We start from the raw sequence: 21,136 nt of genomic DNA, 5'->3' as shown, positions 1-21,136 counted from the left end.
AGTCATGACAGAGATAACAACCAGTCATGACAGAGATAACAACCAGTCATGACAGAGATAACAACCAGTCAGATAACAACCAGTCATGACAGAGATAACAACCAGTCATGACAGAGATAACAACCAGTCATGCTGTCACACTGGCTGTATACCAATTGGGTGTCAGACAGTCACATTTGAACTTGAACATAGCAAAGCCTAAGACTTCATGGTCAGAATTGGACTTGAATGATTTACTCAGTGCATTCTGGTCACAGACTTGTCATGTCATAAGTAGCTCCATTAATGGTAACTTTGTGGGTAAGATATCATTTACATTTACATTTAAGTAATTTAGCAGACGCTCTTATCCAGAGCGACTTACAAATTGGTACATTCACCTTATGATATCCAGTGGAACAACCACTTTACAATAGTGCATCTAAATCTTTTTTTGAGGGGGGTTAGAAGGATTACTTTATCCTATCCCAGATATATAACTTATTATGCATAACAACGAACCCCCAGTAAAATAATATAGCTTTTGAACTTAATGAGACAATATCATCATCCCATGATGTTATTTCCACAGTAAGCACATGTTGTCCTGTTACTGTCTTGTTGTCGCGCAGCAGCAGTGTCAGAAAAAGACACCTGTTGATTACGTTGCATGAGTCTAATGACTTACTGTGGGAGTTGATGAACAGGAAACATATCGCTATATATTGCAATAGTATTTTAATACAAAGAAGTAGTGTAAACTTACTCTAGCAGCCCTGGATGAGTAGGGGTCCTCAAAGAGTGCCCATATTTTTGGTTGCCAAACTTCGCAGCATCCCCTCGATCTGTCCGGGCAGTCCTCAATGCCGAACCGTCTGGTTAGTTCATCGTCCGTGTCATCTGGGTCCGGTGGTTCGAATATGTCCAGCGCCTCCTCTGCGTCCCGGTGCTGCCGGTATGTCATCCAGCAACACGGCTCCACGTCGGTCTCATCTATCATCCAAAACGCCAACTCCTCTTCAAAAAGAGGCCCGCAGACATCGGCGGGGCAATGAAGCTTACCAGTCCTATAATAGTTCAACACATAAGCGAATATGCCAGGGTGCCTGTCGAAAAATAACTCGTTTGTAGTTGGATATGGAGATATGGATCTGTGTTGGGAGGGAGTCGCTGGGAGAGAGTCCGTGTCTGGGTTGTTCACCGGCTCTGGCGGATCCGCTAACAATGCCAGGCGCGTCCCCGGTAGGGTCCTGATTGTGCTCTTGTAGGTTTCGTGTCTTGTGCCACCAACATTGATAATGATTTTTTCCGAGTCTTCCCCCCTGGTCATCTCTTCCTTCAGGCATGTCTTGGACGGAGGTTTGTTGCCTGATTTGCGTCCTCGGTAAGACGAAACACACACTGAGTTGATCATAGAATTAGATGGAGAGACGGTTAGTTATTCCGTTAGTTTGTTATTCCGTTATTATATCTCGGTGAATCACACGGTGACAGTTGACTTTTTCCTCATGTCAGTCCTTGTTAGAATACTACTCATGTATCCAACTGTACCGGGGACAGCTGTTGCTTTCAACAAGTCCAAAGCGAGCAGCAGGCAGAGAGAGAGAGAGAGAGGAGAGAGAGAGAGAGAGAGAGAGAGAGAGAGAGAGAGAGAGAGAGAGAGAGAGAGAGGGAGAGAGAGAGAGAGAGAGAGAGAGAGACAGATGGAAGAGAGAGAGAGGAAGAGAGAGACGAGGAAGCGAGAGACCAGAGAGATGAGAGACGGGAGGGCGAGAGAGAGAGAGAGAGGGAGAGAGGAGAGAGAGAGGAGAAATAGAGAGAGAGAGAGAGAGAGAGAGAGAGAGAGAGAGAGAGAGGGAGAGAGAGAGAGAGAGGAGAGAGAGAGAGGGAGAGAGAGGAGAGAGAGAGAGAGAGACCTCGACTAAAACCACCTGTTATAAAGACTCGTATCTACAGGTTGCAATCTCAAAACATCTCTATAAATCTGGACTAGGCAGGCTTTTGCGGTCAAAATATTTGTTGAATAATGTCTATAAATGTCTATAAATAAGCAGAAGTTGTAGCCGAAAATAGACTTCAAATATTCAACAGTTCAGTGATGGATACTTGGCGACCTTCAGCGATAGTTTCAGATCAGGCTATGGAATATTGGTTATATTCTACATCAAATCTACAAGATGTGCCAATTTAAAGAAAGTCTATTTCTAGATGAATTCTTTGGAGTAATAACCCAAGGTCCTCACCTATTGTTGCATTATTCCTTATCACAAAAATCACAAAATCTGCCAGACCCCCCCAAAAAATCTAACACATTTCCTAAACATATAAATTGACCCCAATAATGATCCAAATGACTAAATGACTAACGTGCATTGGAATATTCCATCAATGTGCGATGATGTCTTCCTCGAAGCGAATGAGATGTGATGTGAGGTTGTTTTTCAGAGAAGATTAAAGATCTGTTTCTTCTCCAACCAGAAGTATCCTCCCTCCTCCTTTAGCTCAGCCACACCATAGTCAGTCAGACAGACGACACACAGCCAGCCCTCCCTGTAGCGCCTCGGGGAAATTAACCCTTTCTAGTCTGGTTCATTTAGCCTTTATGAGAGATTATTCTGTTCTATAATATACCACTCCTTTAAATATATTCATGACTTCCGGTGATATAATTTGAAAACGTGAATAGAACTATTAGGGGATTTAAAATGACTGTAGATTCACGCATATCTATTATGGTACTGTATCTGTGTGCCACAGTGTAGGCTGAGGACAGGTAGGGTATCCATCGATAAATATATTGATCCTCAATTAGGATAACTAAAACAATGAATTCACACAGACACACCTACACACATGTATATGAATTCAAAGTCACATTATTGGGAGATCCATGAAACATCGTTTATTTTACAACTGCTCTTTGTATGGCAACATGTGTCTTTTAGTCTGTACCATTTCCTCACGCTGACTCACTCGTGTTCTACAGACCATGCCAAGCACGTTAACCCCACATCATTGTATCTACCAGAATAATTCAGTTAAAACCGGAGCACTTAAATCAGTCCTTTGCGCTGTGGCCACTTGTATAAAGAGATCTCTCAATAACATGTTGATTCCTTTGCAATCAGAAGCGATGCTTGTACAGTTTCTTCATTGCTCTAGAATGTTCTCTTCCTCTCACTGATGCTCGTTGAATAATACCTCGTTTTTATCCTTCATTTACAAGAGACAGATTTTTTTTTTTTTTTTTTTACATAACTCATCACCACCAAGGTAATCCTTTATCAATTTGTGTTGCCGGCTTAAAATAACCAACAATTGCACAAGGTTAGAATAAGGGTTTACACTAGCTGTTGTGTCATAACGTTAGGACCACTTTGGAAAGACATGTTTTATAATAACAATGCGTTCATGTGTCATCCTCTTCAAAATGTGCATCTTAAAAGGAAGATGTTTTATTGACGTACCGCAAATAGAAATTCAGTTCAATTCAGCTCATACAGCCTGCTTAGTGGTTAACGTCGGTTCAGAGCTATTCTAGGAAAAGATTAGCATATTCATATTTCATAAGACAGTCTGGTCCAACAGGTGAACAGGTTCAAACGGAACAGCGTTTGTTGGCATTTTGAAAAGGTTTTTTGTTTTTGATGACCTAAGATTGCCATCTAGTGGTCATATTGGTTCCCATCATTTAGAAGAGTAATGAGATCCGACTCTCTTCATAGTCCACTACCATTTTGGGACGCAAACATTTTTTTATGAATTGAGTCAATAGTCGTTCTGTGGACATAGAGTGAGTCATCTATCCAAACATGTACAATTAAGTTTGGTTTAAATATCAATGTCAATGTCAATATAATACCAGAAATTAAATGATCTTGTGAGCAATTAAAATGATAAGAGAACCACTGTTATGTACATTTACATTTTAGCCATTTAGCAGACGCTCTTATCCAGAGCGACTTACAATAGTGAATGCATACATTTCTTTTCATTTCATACATATTTTTTTTCTGTGCTGGCCCCCCGTGGGAATCGAACCCACAACCCTGGCATTGCAAACACCATGGTCGACCAACTGAGCCACAGGGAAGGTTATGTAACGTTGTACAGTACATTGTTTATAAACTGTGATTATAAATGTGAGGATAGTACTTGTTATTTTGTATGACCAATTTGAAAGGTAACATTGTTACAGAGAATGTCCTTAACTGTGAATATGAGACATTGTTAATGAAGAGTGACTAACAAAACATTTGATTTTCATTTTTTTTTTTATTGTAACAAGTTAAATGAATAACAAAAAAAACGAGGCCATTCATAATATTGGTTTAACATGTGATCATATCATTTAGGGTTGAAGTTGACACAACAACATAAAGTCCTCTTGTAGTGACAGTAATTCTATGTACATGCAAAGTTCTAAGAATGCAACGCTAGTTGACAAACAGTAGTTCTATCATAAACAGGTCTCTTTTTAGTGATTGATTGATTGATTGATTAGTCCACCTCCTCAATGGTAGGGCCCTGAGAGCTAGCCCCGCCCCCGGCCTGTCTTCCACAGCTCCCCATTGGAGGAGCCCCTCCCGCCCCCTGGTAGAGCTTGGATACGATTGGGTTACACACTCTCTCCAGCTCCTTCTGCTGGTACTCAAACTCCTCCTTCTCAGCCATCTGGTTGTTCTCCAACCAGGAGATAGTTTGGTTGCACTTCTCAACAACCTTCTTCTTGTCATCCTCGCTGATCTTCCCTGCCAGGTTTGGGTCTTCTACACTACTCTTCATGTTGAACGTGTAGGACTCCAAACCGTTCTTGGCTGCAATCTTCTCCCTCTGGGCATCGTCCTCAGCTTTGTATTTGTCTGCGTCCTGCACCATCTTCTCTATGTCTTCTTTGCTGAGCCGTCCCTTGTCGTTGGTGATGGTGATCTTGTTCTCTTTGCCGGTACTTTTATCCAGTGCCGACACGTTCAGGATGCCGTTAGCGTCGATGTCGAAGGTCACCTCGACTTGGGGAACTCCTCTAGGAGCAGGAGGGATACCTGTGAGATCAAACTTCCCAAGCAGATTATTGTCCTTGGTCATGGCTCTCTCTCCCTCGTACACCTGGATGAGCACACCTGGCTGGTTGTCAGCGTAGGTGGAGAAGATCTGGGTCTGTTTGGTGGGGATGGTGGTGTTACGTTTGATCAGGGCGGTCATGACCCCTCCTGCCGTCTCGATGCCCAGAGACAGAGGAGCCACATCCAAGAGGAGAAGGTCCTGGACGTTCTTAGAGGTGTCGCCCATTAAGATGGCCGCCTGGACGGCAGCGCCGTACGCCACTGCTTCATCTGGGTTGATGCTCTTGTTGAGTTCCCTTCCGTTGAAAAAGTCTTGCAGGAGCTTCTGGATCTTAGGGATTCGTGTGGAGCCACCAACCAGGACGATTTCGTGGACCTGAGCCTTGTCCATCTTGGCATCTTTCAAGGCTTTTTCCACAGGGTCCAGGGTTCCCCTGAAGAGCTCCGAGTTGAGTTCTTCAAACCGAGCCCTGGTGATGGAGGTGTAGAAGTCGATGCCTTCAAAGAGAGAGTCGATCTCAATGCTGGCCTGGGAGCTGGAGGAGAGAGTTCTCTTGGCCCTCTCACAGGCAGTTCTAAGTCTCCTCACTGCCCTCTTGTTCTGGCTGATGTCCTTCTTGTTCTTCCTCTTGAACTCCTCCACAAAGTGGTTGACCAGGCGGTTGTCAAAGTCCTCCCCTCCCAGGTGAGTGTCCCCAGATGTGGCCTTCACCTCAAATATCCCATCCTCGATGGTCAAGATTGAGACGTCAAAGGTGCCTCCGCCGAGATCAAAGATGAGTACATTGCGTTCCTCTCTCTTTCCCTTATCCAAGCCGTAAGCGATAGCCGCCGCCGTGGGCTCATTGATGATCCTCAGGACGTTCAGACCAGAGATCACCCCAGCGTCTTTAGTAGCCTGCCTCTGGGAGTCGTTGAAGTAGGCTGGGACTGTGATGACTGCATTGGACACCTTCTGGCCCAGGTAGGCCTCAGCAATCTCCTTCATCTTGACCAGGATCATTGAGGAGATCTCTTCGGGGTAGAAGGCCTTGGTCTCTCCCTTGTACTCCACCTGGACTCTGGGCTTCCCACCATCGTCGATCACCTAGAAGGGTGAGAACAACAAGGTCATCTATTGATATACTCAAACTTTTCAAATGTATTTTAAATGTATGTATGTATGTATGTATGTATGTATGTATGTATGTATGTATGTATGTATGTATGTATGTATGTATGTATGTATGTATGTATGTATGTATGTATGTAACCCTGTATGTATGTATGTAACCCTGTATGTATGTATGTAACCCTGTATGTATGTATGTAACCCTGTATGTATGTATGTAACCCTGTATGTATGTATGTAACCCTGTATGTATGTATGTAACCCTGTATGTATGTATGTAACCCTGTATGTATGTATGTAACCCTGTATGTATGTATGTATGTATGTATGTATGTAACCCTGTATGTATGTATGTAACCCTGTATGTATGTATGTATGTATGTATGTATGTATGTATGTATGTATGTATGTATGTATGTATGTATGTATGTATGTATGTATGTATGTATGTATGTATGTATGTATGTATGTATGTAACCCTGTATGTATGTATGTATGTATGTAACCCTGTATGTATGTATGTATGTATGTATGTATGTAACCCTGTATGTATGTATGTAACCCTGTATGTATGTATGTAACCCTGTATGTATGTATGTAACCCTGTATGTATGTAACCCTGTATGTATGTAACCCTGTATGTATGTAACCCTGTATGTATGTATGTATGTATGTATGTATGTATGTATGTATGTATGTATGTATGTATGTATGTATGTATGTATGTATGTATGTATGTATGTATGTATGTATGTATGTATGTATGTATGTATCTAACCCTGTATGTATTTTAGTTATTATTTGTTTGTGATGTTTCCATTTGTTGAATGATTAGTGCTTTATTGTAATAAATTAGAGCTTGTATTCTTAAATGGTAAATAAATGAATAATACATGTAAAATGTACCTTAAAAGGCCACAGTTTCATGTCTGACTGAACGATCTGGTCGTTGAACTTCCTGCCGATCAGGCGTTTTGCATCAAACACAGTGTTGGTGGGGTTCATGGCCACCTGCATTGAAATGAATTACAATTAAATGTTAGTTTGGGTAAACAAAACGATACATGCATCCACAAGATTTGATCAACATTTGAACCCAGAGACTATTACATGGAAGCATTTACTAAAACATAAACAGATAGACAGAAGTGGGACCTACCTGGTTCTTTGCTGCGTCACCGATGAGTCTCTCTGTGTCGGTGAAGGCCACGTAGCTGGGTGTTGTCCTGTTTCCCTGGTCGTTGGCGATGATCTCCACCTTGCCATGCTGGAACACCCCCACACAGGAGTATGTGGTTCCCAGGTCAATGCCAATAGATACTCCCTTTGCTGAAGACATCTTGGTTTATTTTTAGTTTTGTTTGAGTTCCTGCATGTGTAAGATTAGGAACATAATACCGAAACAGTTAACTTGCATATGTACTATCTAAAAACTGCCTCAGTATCAACACTGTAGCATTATAGAATAACCCTACTTACACTGATTGACAGCTTGTTCTTCTCTTGAGATATTGAAGGATCTCGGATGAGTCCTGAGTATTTTCCCCTGTTTGGGCCTTGCTTCTGAGTCGTGTGGTTACTCCAAAAGGTATGCCTCAACTGAGAGAGATCCATGGCTTTATATACTAAAAGCACCTTTCTAGAATGATCGCACATCTTCTGTGACAGTTTGACACAGCCAGTAATATTAGTAACTGCAGCCAGTGGGCGCTCTGGGAAAGCCGTAGAATATTCTAGTCCCCATCGACGTAACCCGACACCGAATCAGTAGCACTGAACACTGGGCGGATATTCAACATGCTGGACTGTTTGAATAGAAAATAAAATATCGGTACATCTAGGCAGGTTCAGGAAAGCGTGCAAAAGAGCATTATAAACACGACATGGAAATGAGTTTTAGACATGGGCCTGGACTGGCATCATGAAAAAGGTACAGTGCGCTTTAAATGTTTTGGGACAGTGAACAGCACTTTGGATTTGAAATGATACAATACTGAGGTTAGAGTACAGACTGTCTGCTTAAATTTGAGGGTATTTTCATCCATATTGGCTGAACCATTTAGAAATTACAGCACTTTCTGTACAGTCCCCTACATTTTAGAGGAACAAAAGTATTTGGACAAATTCACTTATATGTGTATTAAAGTAGTTTAGTATTCTATTCTTATTTACAATAAAAGTGACTCCAATACGACATAATACATTATTTACAATTAATTTATATTGGGCACAAAATTATAAACACAACCAAAATAAACAGCAAATGCATACAACAAGTTTGTAGAGGGACAAAATACTACACTTTTGACTACTTTAATACATATGTAAGTGAATTTGTTCCCAATACTTTTGTATCCACCCGATATGGATGAAAATACCCTGAAATGAAAGCAGACAGTCTGCAGTTTAACCTCGTAGTCATTGTATCATTTCAAACCTAAATCACAATGTACAGAGTCAAACAACAACAATGGTCACTGTTCCAATACTTTCTCACTATGTAAAAAACAACAATGTCAGCTATTGTCAGGTGGACTTCTCAGGCCTCTCTTGATCACACTCACTCACTCACTCACTCACTCACTCACTCACTCACTCACTCACTCACTCACTCACTCACTCACACAGCAAATCAGTCTACAAACAAATTGTATGTTTTTATTTAGTATATAGGATTAGTTTATTGCTGATATCTAATACATACAACAATCACAAGAGAAGTATAAGGACATGGAAGCAGAAATAGTCTAAGGCGAACATATGAAGTGTACCTTATCATATGTTGACATATAACTTATTTAACAATGAACAGAAGCAGAAAAAATCGAATATATATATATATATATATAAATGTAGGTCACTGTAGGCCAACAGACTAATACCTGTTCTAGAACTCAAAAATAATCTAAAATCTAAAATCTTTGAATTTTTCAAATATATGAACTCCTAACAAATGAGTTGAACTGAATGTTGAAGGTAACTGATACGCAAACGGCTCAGAAGGCATATTCACACTCTGACAGTAATGGAAGGTATGTATGCAGATACGGCTCAGAAGGCATATTCACACTCTGACAGTAATGGAAGGTATGTATGCAGATACGGCTCAGAAGGCATATTCACACTCTGACAGTAATGGAAGGTATGTATGCAGATACGGCTCAGAAGGCATATTCACACTCTGACAGTAATGGAAGGTATGTATGCAGATACGGCTCAGAAGGCATATTCACACTCTGACAGTAATGGAAGGTATGTATGCAGATACGGCTCAGAAGGCATATTCACACTCTGACAGTAATGGAAGGTATGTATGCAGATACGGCTCAGAAGGCATATTCACACTCTGACAGTAATGGAAGGTATGTATGCAGATACGGCTCAGAAGGCATATTCACACTCTGACAGTAATGGAAGGTATGTATGCAGATACGGCTCAGAAGGCATATTCACACTCTGACAGTAATGGAAGGTATGTATGCAGATACGGCTCAGAAGGCATATTCACACTCTGACAGTAATGGAAGGTATGTATGCAGATACGGCTCAGAAGGCATATTCACACTCTGACAGTAATGGAAGGTATGTATGCAGATACGGCTCAGAAGGCATATTCACACTCTGACAGTAATGGAAGGTATGTATGCAGATACGGCTCAGAAGGCATATTCACACTCTGACAGTAATGGAAGGTATGTATGCAGTTACGGCTCAGAAGGCATATTCACACTCTGACAGTAATGGAAGGTATGTATGCAGATACGGCTCAGAAGGCATATTCACACTCTGACAGTAATGGAAGGTATGTATGCAGATACGGCTCAGAAGGCATATTCACACTCTGACGGTAATGGAAGGTATGTATGCAGATACGGCTCAGAAGGCATATTCACACTCTGACGGTAATGGAAGGTATGTATGCAGATACGGCTCAGAAGGCATATTCACACTCTGACAGTAATGGAAGGTATGTATGCAGATACGGCTCAGAAGGCATATTCACACTCTGACAGTAATGGAAGGTATGTATGCAGATACGGCTCAGAAGGCATATTCACACTCTGACAGTAATGGAAGGTATGTATGCAGATACGGCTCAGAAGGCATATTCACACTCTGACAGTAATGGAAGGTATGTATGCAGATACGGCTCAGAAGGCATATTCACACTCTGACAGTAATGGAAGGTATGTATGCAGATACGGCTCAGAAGGCATATTCACACTCTGACAGTAATGGAAGGTATGTATGCAGATACGGCTCAGAAGGCATATTCACACTCTGACAGTAATGGAAGGTATGTATGCAGATACCAGTCAGCGACTTTCATCAAGGCTTTGTTTCAGTTATGAAACACTTGTCAAATACCGTATTAGACATAAAAAAGGGCTCACAACACCAATTCTGGCTCATGGAATGTACTTTATTTAAGATGTCAGTGCGCTGACAATGTGTGTGTGTGTGTGTGTGGAAACATATCCCTCTCATTCTCCTCTCTAACAGTACGGCCAATAATTTGGCACCATCATATTACTTTCAGGAGCAGATAAAACTACAGTACTTTGACAATTAACCATGAATAAACATCAGTGGTGGCTGGTGGGAGGAGCTATAGGAGGACGGGATCATTGTAATGACCGGAACGGAACTAATGGAACGGAGTCTAACGTGGTTACCATATGTTTGATGTGTTTTATACCGTTACGTGGATTCCGTTCCAACCATTACAATGAGCCCCTCCTCCTATAGCTCCTCCCACCAGCCGCCACTGATAAACATTGTGATTTAGCAACAATTAGCATTAGCAACAATTAATGAATCATTTAAAAGCTAAAATCATGCAAACAGACTTTTTTAAAATATATGACTGACGTTTTTTTGGTTTATGGTTACTTCTCTTGGGGTGCATCCCAAATGGAACCTTTTACTCTAGTTGGTGCACTACTTTTGACCCTGGCCTATAGGGCTCTGGTCTAAAGTAGTGCACTATATAGGAATAGGGCTCTGGTCTAAAGTAGTGCACTATATAGGGAATAGGGCTCTGGTCTAAAGTAGTGCACTATATAGGGAATAGGGCTCTGGTCTAAAGTAGTGCACTATATAAGGAATAGGGGTCCATAGGGATCTGGTCTAAAGTAGTGCACTATATAGGGAATAGGGTGCCATTAGGAACATACATATTGGTTTCTGCTCTTGTTTCATATGATTGAAATGCATGAATTGATTCATAAACCTAACAGACAAGTTAGATATGTTATTAATAATAATAATAATAATAATAATATATTATTATTATGCCTGACTGTGTTAATAATACAGTTTAGATTCAGCATAAAAGCAAAATAATTCTTCTTTCTTCCCTTTTTGTAACAATTTTGAAAATAAAATAGAGAAATAATGTTGTTTTTTTTTCTCCCCCAGATGTTGGTTGCAGGTCACTGCATTGTCCATTCCTGTCAATACCTTGGAGCATAGACAATAGATATGATTTCATTAAAAACAATCATATAACTACAGTGGGATTTATTACAAAAAAAATCACACACAAAAGGAAGCCAATATCCATGCCATACAGAACCATAACTATAACATGATTTGTGCTGTCCCACAAGATGTTTCATGTCCCTTTCACAGAACCCTAAAACTACTACCCCCTAAACTACTACCCCTTAAACTACTACCCCTAAACTACTACCCCTTAAACTACTACCCCTACACTACTACCCCTTAAACTACTACCCCCTAAACTACTACCCCTTAAACTACTACCCCTACACTACTACCCCCTAAACTACTACCCCTTAAACTACTACCCTTACACTACTACCCCTAAACTACTACCCCCTAAACTACTACCCCCTACACTACTACCCCCTACACTACTACCCCTAAACTACTACCCCTAAACTACTACCCCCTACACTACTACCCTTAAACTACTACCCCCTACACTACTACCCCTAAACTACTACCCCTAAAACTACTACCCCCTAAAACTACTACCCCTAAAACTACTACCCCTACACTACTACCCCCTAAAACTACTACCCCTACACTACTACCCCTACACTACTACCCCTACACTACTACCCTTAAACTACTACCCTTAAACTACTACCCCTAAACTACTACCCCTACACTACTACCCCTACACTACTACCCCTACACTACTACCCCTAAACTACTACCCCCTACACTACTACCCCCTACACTACTACCCCTAAACTACTACCCCTAAACTACTACCCCCTACACTACTACCCTTAAACTACTACCCCCTACACTACTACCCCCTACACTACTACCCCTAAAACTACTACCCCCTAAAACTACTACCCCTAAAACTACTACCCCTACACTACTACCCCCCTAAAACTACTACCCCTACACTACTACCCCTACACTACTACCCCTACACTACTACCCCTACACTACTACCCCTACACTACTACCCATAAACTACTACCCTTAAACTACTACCCTTAAACTACTACCCCTAAACTACTACCCCTACACTACTACCCCTACACTACTACCCCTAAACTACTACCCCTAAACTACTACCCCCTACACTACTACCCTTAAACTACTACCCTTAAACTACTACCCCTAAACTACTACCCCTAAACTACTACCCCCTAAAACTACTACCCCTACACTACTACCCCTACACTACTACCTCCTAAAACTACTACCCCTAAACTACTACCCCTAAACTACTACCCCCTACACTACTACCCCTAAACTACTACCCCTAAACTACTACCCCCTACACTACTACCCCTAAACTACTACCCCTAAACTACTACCCCTACACTACTACCCCCTAAAACTACTACCCCTAAACTACTACCCCCTACACTACTACCCCCTACACTACTACCCCCTAAACTACTACCCCTAAAACTACTACCCCTACACTACTACCCCTAAAACTACTACCTCCTACACTACTACCCCTAAACTACTACCCCTAAACTACTACCCTTAAACTACTACCCCTAAAACTACTACCCCCTAAACTACTACCCCCTAAAACTACTACCCCCTAAACTACTACCCCTAATCTACTACCCTAAAACTACTACCCCCTAAAACTACTACCCCTAAACTACTACCCCCTAAAACTACTACCCCCTAAACTACTACCCCTAATCTACTACCCTAAAACTACTACCCCCTAAACTACTACCCCTACACTACTACCCCTAAACTACTACCCCCTAAACTACTACCCCTAATCTACTACCCTAAAACTACTACCCCCTAAAACTACTACCCCCTAATCTACTACCCTTAAACTACTACACCCTAAAACTACTACCCCCTACACTACTACCCCTAAACTACTACCCCCTAAACTACTACCCCCTACACTACTACCCCCTACACTACTACACCCTACACTACTACCCCCTAAACTACTACCCCTAAAACTACTACCCCTACACTACTACCCCTAAAACTACTACCCCTACACTACTACCCCTAAACTACTACCCTTAAACTACTACCCCTAAACTACTACCCCTAAAACTACTACCCCCTAAAACTACTACCCCTAAAACTACTACCCCTACACTACTACCCCTAAACTACTACCCCCTAAACTACTACCCCTAATCTACTACCCTAAAACTACTACCCCCTAAAACTACTACCCCTACACTACTACCCCTAATCTACTACCCTTAAACTACTACCCCCTAAAACTACTACCCCCTACACTACTACCCCCTAAACTACTACCCCCTAAACTACTACCCCCTACACTACTACCCCTAAAACTACTACCCCTAAACTACTACCCCTAAAACTACTACCCCCTACACTACTACCCCCTAAAACTACTACCCCTAAACTACTACCCCCTAAAACTACTACCCCCTAAAACTACTACCCCCTAAAACTACTACCCCCTACACTACTACCCCTTAAACTACTACTCTTACACTACTACCCCTAAAACTACTACCCCCTAAACTACTACCCCTAATCTACTACCCTAAAACTACTACCCCCTAAAACTACTACCCCTACACTACTACCCCTAATCTACTACCCTTAAACTACTACCCCCTAAAACTACTACCCCCTACACTACTACCCCCTAAACTACTACCCCCTACACTACTACCCCCTAAACTACTACCCCTAAACTACTACCCCTAAAACTACTACCCCTAAACTACTACCCCTAAAACTACTACCCCCTACACTACTACCCCCTAACACTACTACCCTTACATTACTACCCCTAAACTACTACCCCCTAAAACTACTACCCCCTACACTACTACCCTTACACTACTACCCCTAAAACTACTACCCCTACACTACTACCCCTAAACTACTACCCTTAAACTACTACCCCCTAAAACTACTACCCCCTAAAACTACTACCCCCTAAAACTACTACCCCTAAAACTACTACCCCTAAACTACTACCCCCTAAAACTACTACCCCCTAAAACTACTACCCACAAAACTACTACCCACAAAACTACTACCCCTAAAACTACTACCCCTAAACTACTACCCCCTAAAACTACTACCCACAAAACTACTACCCCTAAAACTACTACCCCCTAAAACTACTACCCCTAAAACTACTACCTCCTACACTACTACCCCTAAACTACTACCCCTAAAACTACTACCTCCTACACTACTACCCCCTAAACTACTACCCCTAAACTACTCAATCAACAAAAGAAAGAAAGAAAAACCCAGATCACTCCTACTTGACTGCTTTCCCCAACAGCCAATCACCACACTAGAAAGGAAGGCAGGAAATTCTACCCACGCCCACTTAAATAGCCTCACCTGTCAGTGTAATTACAGAGGAAACCATTATCTGAAATGTTTGAGAGAATGTTTGTTTTTTGTTGAAAAGCTGACCTGGTTGTTTTTGCGTGGCTTAACCAGTTGTGTATCACAGGGTTCTGTAAGTCAGCCAGTCAGTCAGTGGTTCTTTACGGTTTCTATATCGAATTCCTTATTTCCCTGAATGTGTCAATGATTATAGGAGTTGTCCTTTCCTTTTCACCAAATACTTGATTCTTTATGTTGGTTTCTATTCTTTTGTTTGTAGTCATAGGCTAATGGTTTAGTTTGCCTTTGATAGTCACTCCAACCCTATCCCAGAGCTATTTTTCAACGCCAACGTTACAACTGGCGGTAGGTACCCTGGTAGTTAAGAAGAGCGTTGGACCAGTAACTGAAAGGTCGCTGGTTCAAATCCCCGAGCTGACTAGGTGACAAAAAAGAGAAATGTAACAGGGAGGGAATAAGTAAGGTGTGTGTGTGTGTGTGTGTGTGTGTGTGTGTGTGTGTGTGTGTGTGTGTGTGTGTGTGTGTCAAAATCTCTCAATACCTGTAGTAGTTGGGTTTGAAGGGGCCGTTCTTGTTCAGACCCATGTACTTCGCCTGCTCATCAGACAACTCTGTCAGGTGGGCGTCAAAATTGGACAGATGCAAGCTGGCCACATACTCATCTGAAATACACGGGTGGCTTGTGAAGTGGTAGAGCAAATGTTATTTGTCACATGCGCCGAATACAACAGGTGTAGTAGACCTTACAGTGAAATATTTACTTAGATGGATTGCAACAAAAGTAATGGGTGTTTCCCAAAATGGCACCCTACTCCCTATGTAGTGCACAACATCTGACCAGGGCCGATATGGTCGTAGTGCACTACATAATGAATAGGGTGCCATTTGGGACAGAACAACACTTCTGTTTGGAAAATGCATTTTTATGGTAAAAAGCTTGAGGTTGTGACATTGAACCACACAACAAACTGAGCATTGAAAACTGTGAGTGGGTTCTATTCATTGAGATTTGATATCTACAGTGTTTATTAAGATTTGATATCTAGTGTTTATTAAGATTTGATATCTACAGTGTTTATTACGTTTTTAATCAATAAGGCTCAGTTCAATCCAAATGGCACCCTATTCCCTATTTAGTGCACTACTTATAATCAAAGCCCTATGGGCCATGGTCAAAAGTAGTGCACTATATAAGGAATAGGGTGCTATGGTCTTACCCATCTTTTTAGGCAGCAGATAGACATCCTGTTTGTATCGTCCCTCAGGAGCATTGAACAGCTCAATCAGAGCCAGGGCCTACAGAGAGACACAGACCACCAGAGAGTCTCAACGCTGCCAACATCCCATTCTCACAAAGCTCAGGTAGCAACAGAACAGCAGGAGAACAGAGTACCTCTAGTCTCGTCTTCAGCAAACCGCCACAACTAGAAGTAGGACTAATACAACGTCTGTAACACATGCAGCCCAATATTTCCATTTTGTAATTTTGGAGTGCTTTAGTTAATCTCTGTGTACTGACCACTGTCACAATGTCAATGAATGACTAAATTAACTACTGTGTGTACATCTGGGGAAAAGCACTGAAAACCGGTGAGTTAAATTGTGATGATACAATGCATCTAACTTGTATTTCCATGTGTCAATGTTCTGATTGGTTCGGTCTCTATGTAAATAAACAATGTCAATATGTCTCACCTTGAGTAGTGGCTGTGATGGACAATGTGTCTCACCTGAGTAGTGGCTGTGATGGACAATATGTCTCACCTGAGTAGTGGCTGTGATAGACAATATGTCTCACCTGAGTAGTGGCTGTGATAGACAATATGTCTCACCTGAGTAGTGGCTGTGATAGACAGGACAATATGTCTCACCTTGAGTAGTGGCTGTGATAGACAGGACAATATGTCTCACCTGAGTAGTGGCTGTGATAGACAATATGTCTCACCTGAGTAGTGGCTGTGATGGACAATATGTCTCACCTGAGTAGTGGCTGTGATGGACAATATGTCTCACCTGAGTAGTGGCTGTGATGGACAATATGTCTCACCTGAGTAGTGGCTGTGATGGACAATATGTCTCACCTGAGTAGTGGCTGTGATGGACAATATGTCTCACCTTGAGTAGTGGCTGTGATAGACAGGACAATATGTCTCACCTTGAGTAGTGGCTGTGATAGACAGGACAATATGTCTCACCTGAGTAGTGGCTGTGATAGACAATATGTCTCACCTGAGTAGTGGCTGTGATAGACAATATGTCTCACCTGAGTAGTGGCTGTGATGAACAGGACAATATGTCTCACCTGAGTAGTGGCTGTGATAGACAGGACAATATGTCTCACCTGAGTAGTGGCTGTGATGGACAATATGTCTCACCTGAGTGGTGGCTGTGATGGACAATATGTCTCACCTGAGTAGTGGCTGTGATAGACAATATGTCTCACCTGAGTAGTGGCTGTGATGGACAATATGTCTCACCTGAGTAGTGGCTGTGATGGACAATATGTCTCACCTTGAGTAGTGGCTGTGATAGACAGGACAATATGTCTCACCTTGAGTAGTGGCTGTGATAGACAGGACAATATGTCTCACCTGAGTAGTGGCTGTGATAGACAATATGTCTCACCTGAGTAGTGGCTGTGATGGACAATATGTCTCACCTGAGTAGTGGCTGTGATGGACAATATGTCTCACCTGAGTAGTGGCTGTGATGGACAATATGTCTCACCTTGAGTAGTGGCTGTGATAGACAGGACAATATGTCTCACCTTGAGTAGTGGCTGTGATAGACAATATGTCTCACCTGAGTAGTGGCTGTGATGAACAGGACAATATGTCTCACCTGAGTAGTGGCTGTGATAGACAATATGTCTCACCTGAGTAGTGGCTGTGATAGACAATATGTCTCACCTGAGTAGTGGCTGTGATGAACAGGACAATATGTCTCACCTGAGTAGTGGCTGTGATAGACAGGACAATATGTCTCACCTGAGTAGTGGCTGTGATGGACAATATGTCTCACCTGAGTGGTGGCTGTGATGGACAATATGTCTCACCTGAGTAGTGGCTGTGATAGACAGGACAATATGTCTCACCTGAGTAGTGGCTGTGATGGACAATATGTCTCACCTGAGTAGTGGCTGTGATAGACAGGACAATATGTCTCACCTGAGTAGTGGCTGTGATAGACAGGACAATGTCTCACCTGAGTAGTGGCTGTGATGGACAAGACAATATGTCTCACCTGAGTAGTGGCTGTGATAGACAGGACAATATGTCTCACCTGAGTAGTGGCTGTGATAGACAGGACAATGTCTCACCTGAGTAGTGGCTGTGATGGACAATATGTCTCACCTGAGTAGTGGCTGTGATAGACAGGACAATGTCTCACCTGAGTAGTGGCTGTGATAGACAATATGTCTCACCTGAGTAGTGGCTGTGATGGACAATATGTCTCACCTGAGTAGTGGCTGTGATGGACAATATGTCTCACCTGAGTAGTGGCTGTGATGGACAATATGTCTCACCTTGAGTAGTGGCTGTGATGGACAATATGTCTCACCTGAGTAGTGGCTGTGATGGACAATATGTCTCACCTGAGTAGTGGCTGTGATGGACAATATGTCTCACCTTGAGTAGTGGCTGTGATGGACAATATGTCTCACCTTGAGTAGTGGCTGTGATGGACAATATGTCTCACCTTGAGTAGTGGCTGTGATGGACAATATGTCTCACCTGAGTAGTGGCTGTGATAGACAATATGTCTCACCTGAGTAGTGGCTGTGATGGACAATATGTCTCACCTGAGTAGTGGCTGTGATAGACAGGACAAACGTAGGCACTGTAGAACAGCTCAGATTCAAAAGCCGACCCTATAGGAAACAACACACACTGGTCAGTTGTTTAGCCATTCTCAGGGAAACACCTTTCAAATAAAAACAGAGATTATAAGAGAGAAATTGTAGGGTTGTGATGATGATGACCAAACAACAAGGAATAACAGACTATCGCAGAGTAAACACTATCCCCTCGCAGTACACACTATCCCCTCACAGTAGAGTGCACGCTCTCCCCTCACAGTAGAGTACACGCTCTACCCTCACAGTAGAGTACACGCTCTACCCTCACAGTAGAGTACACACTATCCCCTCACAGTAAAGTTCACACTATTCGCTCACAGTAGAGTGCACACTATCTCCACACAGTAGAGTTCACACTATCCCCTCACAGAGAGTTCACACTATCCCCTCACAGAGAGTTCACACTATCCCCTCACAGAGAGTTCACACTATCCCCTCACAGAGAGTTCACACTATTCCCTCACAGTAGAGTACACACTCTACCCTCACAGTAGAGTACACACTCTACCCTCACAGTAGAGTACACACTCTACCCTCACAGTAGAGTACACACTCTACCCTCACAGTAGAGTACACACTCTACCCTCACAGTAGAGTACACAGTCTACCCTCACAGTAGAGTACACAGTCTACCCTCACAGTAGAGTACACACTCTACCCTCACAGTAGAGTACACAGTCTACCCTCACAGTAGAGTACACAGTCTACCCTAACAGTAGAGTACACACTCTACCCTCACAGTGCACACTATCCCCTCACAGTACACACTACACAACATGGGTCAACAAGACAAAGCCTTTAGTTACATGTTAGTGGGAAACCTCTCAGGCCAAGTCACTATTTTGTTGTGTTTTCAATAAGAGAGTCAGGTTTGGAAGTAGACAGAGGTGACAGAAAGTTCATCAGGATACATCTCATAGTGGGAAACCTATCCCTCTGCCTATTTAGTAACTCTAGAATGTTTTTTTATAGCTCTTTGAATCACAGACAAAGGTTTGGGAGGGAATAAAGTATACTGAGATCCAAGCTAAAGGTCATTCTGTCTCACTATTGTTTCACTCAGTGCTCCATGTCACTAAAGCAGTGTTCCCCAAACGTGGTCCTGCATTACACAAGGGGAGCACGTTTAGTTGTTTTGCCCTGGCACTACACAGCTTATTAAAATAACCAAGTCATCATCAAGCTTTGATTATTTAAATCGGCTGTGTAGTGCTAGGGTAAAACCCCTAAACGTGCTCCCCTTGGTGAGTTTGGGAAACGCTGCACCATGGTGAAACAACGGTAAATGGGAGTGATGCTTCAGTTTGGTTCCAGGCCAGGGACACAAGGGTTGTAAAGGACAGAAACCGTACCTCAGCCAGCAGGACAACCCTCTTGCCATCGGGCCAGATAACATGGTCCACCTGAGAACGCACCCTCTCCCAGGTAAGCTCCGGGCTCCGCAGGCTGGCCTAGAGGCGAGAGAGACCGGGGCAGGATTAGTGAAACAGCAGAAACACAAAGCGTGCACACACACACACGTAAAAGTAACTCACCACATCGATCTCAGTATTGGAATGTCCCATGTTGCAGACTATACAGCCGTTCTTCATCCGGTCCAGCTGCTCTCTGGTCACCACGTTCTTATTGCCTGAGTGACAACAACAACAATACAGTCAGATCTGATTACAATCAATACTGTTGGCTGTCTATAATGACAGAGAGAGAGAGAGACAGAGGAAGAGAGGGAGGGAGGGACAGAGAGGGGGAGAGAGAGAGAGAGGGACAAAGGGAGAGAGAAAGGGGGAGGGAGAGAGAGAGAGAGAGAGACAGAAGGAGAGATAGAGACAGAAGGAGAGAGAGGGAGGGAGAGAGAGGGAGGGACGGAGAGACAGAAGGAGAGACGGAGAGAGAGGGACAGAGAGAGGGAGAGACAGAGAGAGAGGGACAGTGTATATTTGAAATGTCTATAAGTGAGTCACCGAGTTGTTTGATAAAGATACACATTCAAACAGGTGACCTCTAACTTGACATCTGTTAGATAAACCTGAGTCATAAACAAGGACAGCGGCTGGGAGGTCTGCTTGTATAATTATCAGAGTGGAATAAAGTAACTGTGTGGAGGAGGCATGCTCTGACTGATCTAGTTTACCTGTGCAAGTTATCACCAGGTCCATCTGACGAATGACTTCATTCAGCTTCACCACCCTGAACCCATCCATGCTGTATACACAGGAAGATTTGTAGGAAAAAGTAGCCAAAAATAACTAAACACACCTCTTTTAAAAGACGTGGGTACATTAGATTGAG

At 42.6% G+C, this 21,136-nt stretch overlaps 3 protein-coding genes and 1 long non-coding RNA gene across 7 annotated transcripts in view; all 4 read right to left on the bottom strand.

Annotated features, from left to right (window-relative positions):
• LOC115165337 (potassium voltage-gated channel subfamily C member 1-like) overlaps positions 1-2,509 on the bottom strand; it is a 60,129-nt gene extending 57,620 nt beyond the window's left edge. Inside the window, exons 1-2 of one of the 2 annotated variants that reach the window (XM_029718410.1) lie at positions 2,223-2,509; positions 746-1,380 (exon numbers count right to left, since the gene is read on the bottom strand). In XM_029718410.1, the coding sequence (XP_029574270.1) occupies positions 746-1,309 (564 nt within the window). In that variant the 5' untranslated portion in view covers positions 1,310-1,380; positions 2,223-2,509. Of the gene's footprint in view, positions 1-745; positions 1,588-2,222 lie in introns of those variants that run through there. The other variant, XM_029718409.1, reaches the window with a different exon arrangement.
• A 1,725-nt stretch (positions 2,510-4,234) lies between these two features.
• Positions 4,235-7,858, bottom strand: LOC115165335 (heat shock 70 kDa protein-like). The gene is made up of 4 exons (XM_029718408.1): positions 7,633-7,858; positions 7,313-7,522; positions 7,060-7,164; positions 4,235-6,129 (listed from the first exon to the last, which is right to left on the bottom strand). Exons 2-4 carry the CDS (start codon positions 7,490-7,492, stop codon positions 4,480-4,482), a joined length of 1,935 nt encoding a protein of 644 aa, XP_029574268.1. The 5' UTR covers positions 7,493-7,522; positions 7,633-7,858; the 3' UTR covers positions 4,235-4,479.
• A 3,656-nt stretch (positions 7,859-11,514) lies between these two features.
• The window catches only part of LOC115165332 (S-adenosylhomocysteine hydrolase-like protein 1), a 45,619-nt gene continuing 35,997 nt past the window's right edge, over positions 11,515-21,136 (bottom strand). For 2 of the 3 annotated variants that reach the window (XM_029718405.1, XM_029718407.1), the window contains exons 11-17: positions 20,979-21,049; positions 20,383-20,477; positions 20,200-20,298; positions 18,791-18,859; positions 16,206-16,284; positions 15,530-15,650; positions 11,515-11,616 (exon numbers count right to left, since the gene is read on the bottom strand). In XM_029718405.1, the coding sequence (XP_029574265.1) occupies positions 11,610-11,616; positions 15,530-15,650; positions 16,206-16,284; positions 18,791-18,859; positions 20,200-20,298; positions 20,383-20,477; positions 20,979-21,049 (541 nt within the window). In that variant the 3' untranslated portion in view covers positions 11,515-11,609. Of the gene's footprint in view, positions 11,617-15,522; positions 15,651-16,205; positions 16,285-18,790; positions 18,860-20,199; positions 20,299-20,382; positions 20,478-20,978; positions 21,050-21,136 lie in introns of those variants that run through there. The other variant, XM_029718406.1, reaches the window with a different exon arrangement.
• Positions 17,128-18,783, bottom strand: LOC115165334 (uncharacterized). The gene is made up of 3 exons (XR_003870130.1): positions 18,379-18,783; positions 17,614-18,341; positions 17,128-17,499 (listed from the first exon to the last, which is right to left on the bottom strand). It is a non-coding gene; the product is annotated as an uncharacterized LOC115165334 (long non-coding RNA).

This window comes from Salmo trutta, chromosome 28 (genome assembly GCF_901001165.1).
Source record: "Salmo trutta chromosome 28, fSalTru1.1, whole genome shotgun sequence".
NCBI lineage: Eukaryota > Metazoa > Chordata > Actinopteri > Salmoniformes > Salmonidae > Salmo > Salmo trutta.
This window is presented reverse-complemented; position numbering and strand designations above follow the sequence as displayed.

Bases quoted from the DNA above. Each gene is read 5' to 3' on its own strand.
- LOC115165335 (XM_029718408.1), bottom strand. From the start codon at position 7,492: ATGTCTTCAGCAAAGGGAGTATCTATTGGCATTGACCTGGGAACCACA. The intron at 7,165-7,312 runs GTAGGTCCCACT...ATTTCAATGCAG, and splicing joins GTGACGCAGCAAAGAACCAG to GTGGCCATGAACCCCACCAA. The intron at 6,130-7,059 runs GTACATTTTACA...TCACCCTTCTAG, and splicing joins TGAAACTGTGGCCTTTTAAG to GTGATCGACGATGGTGGGAA.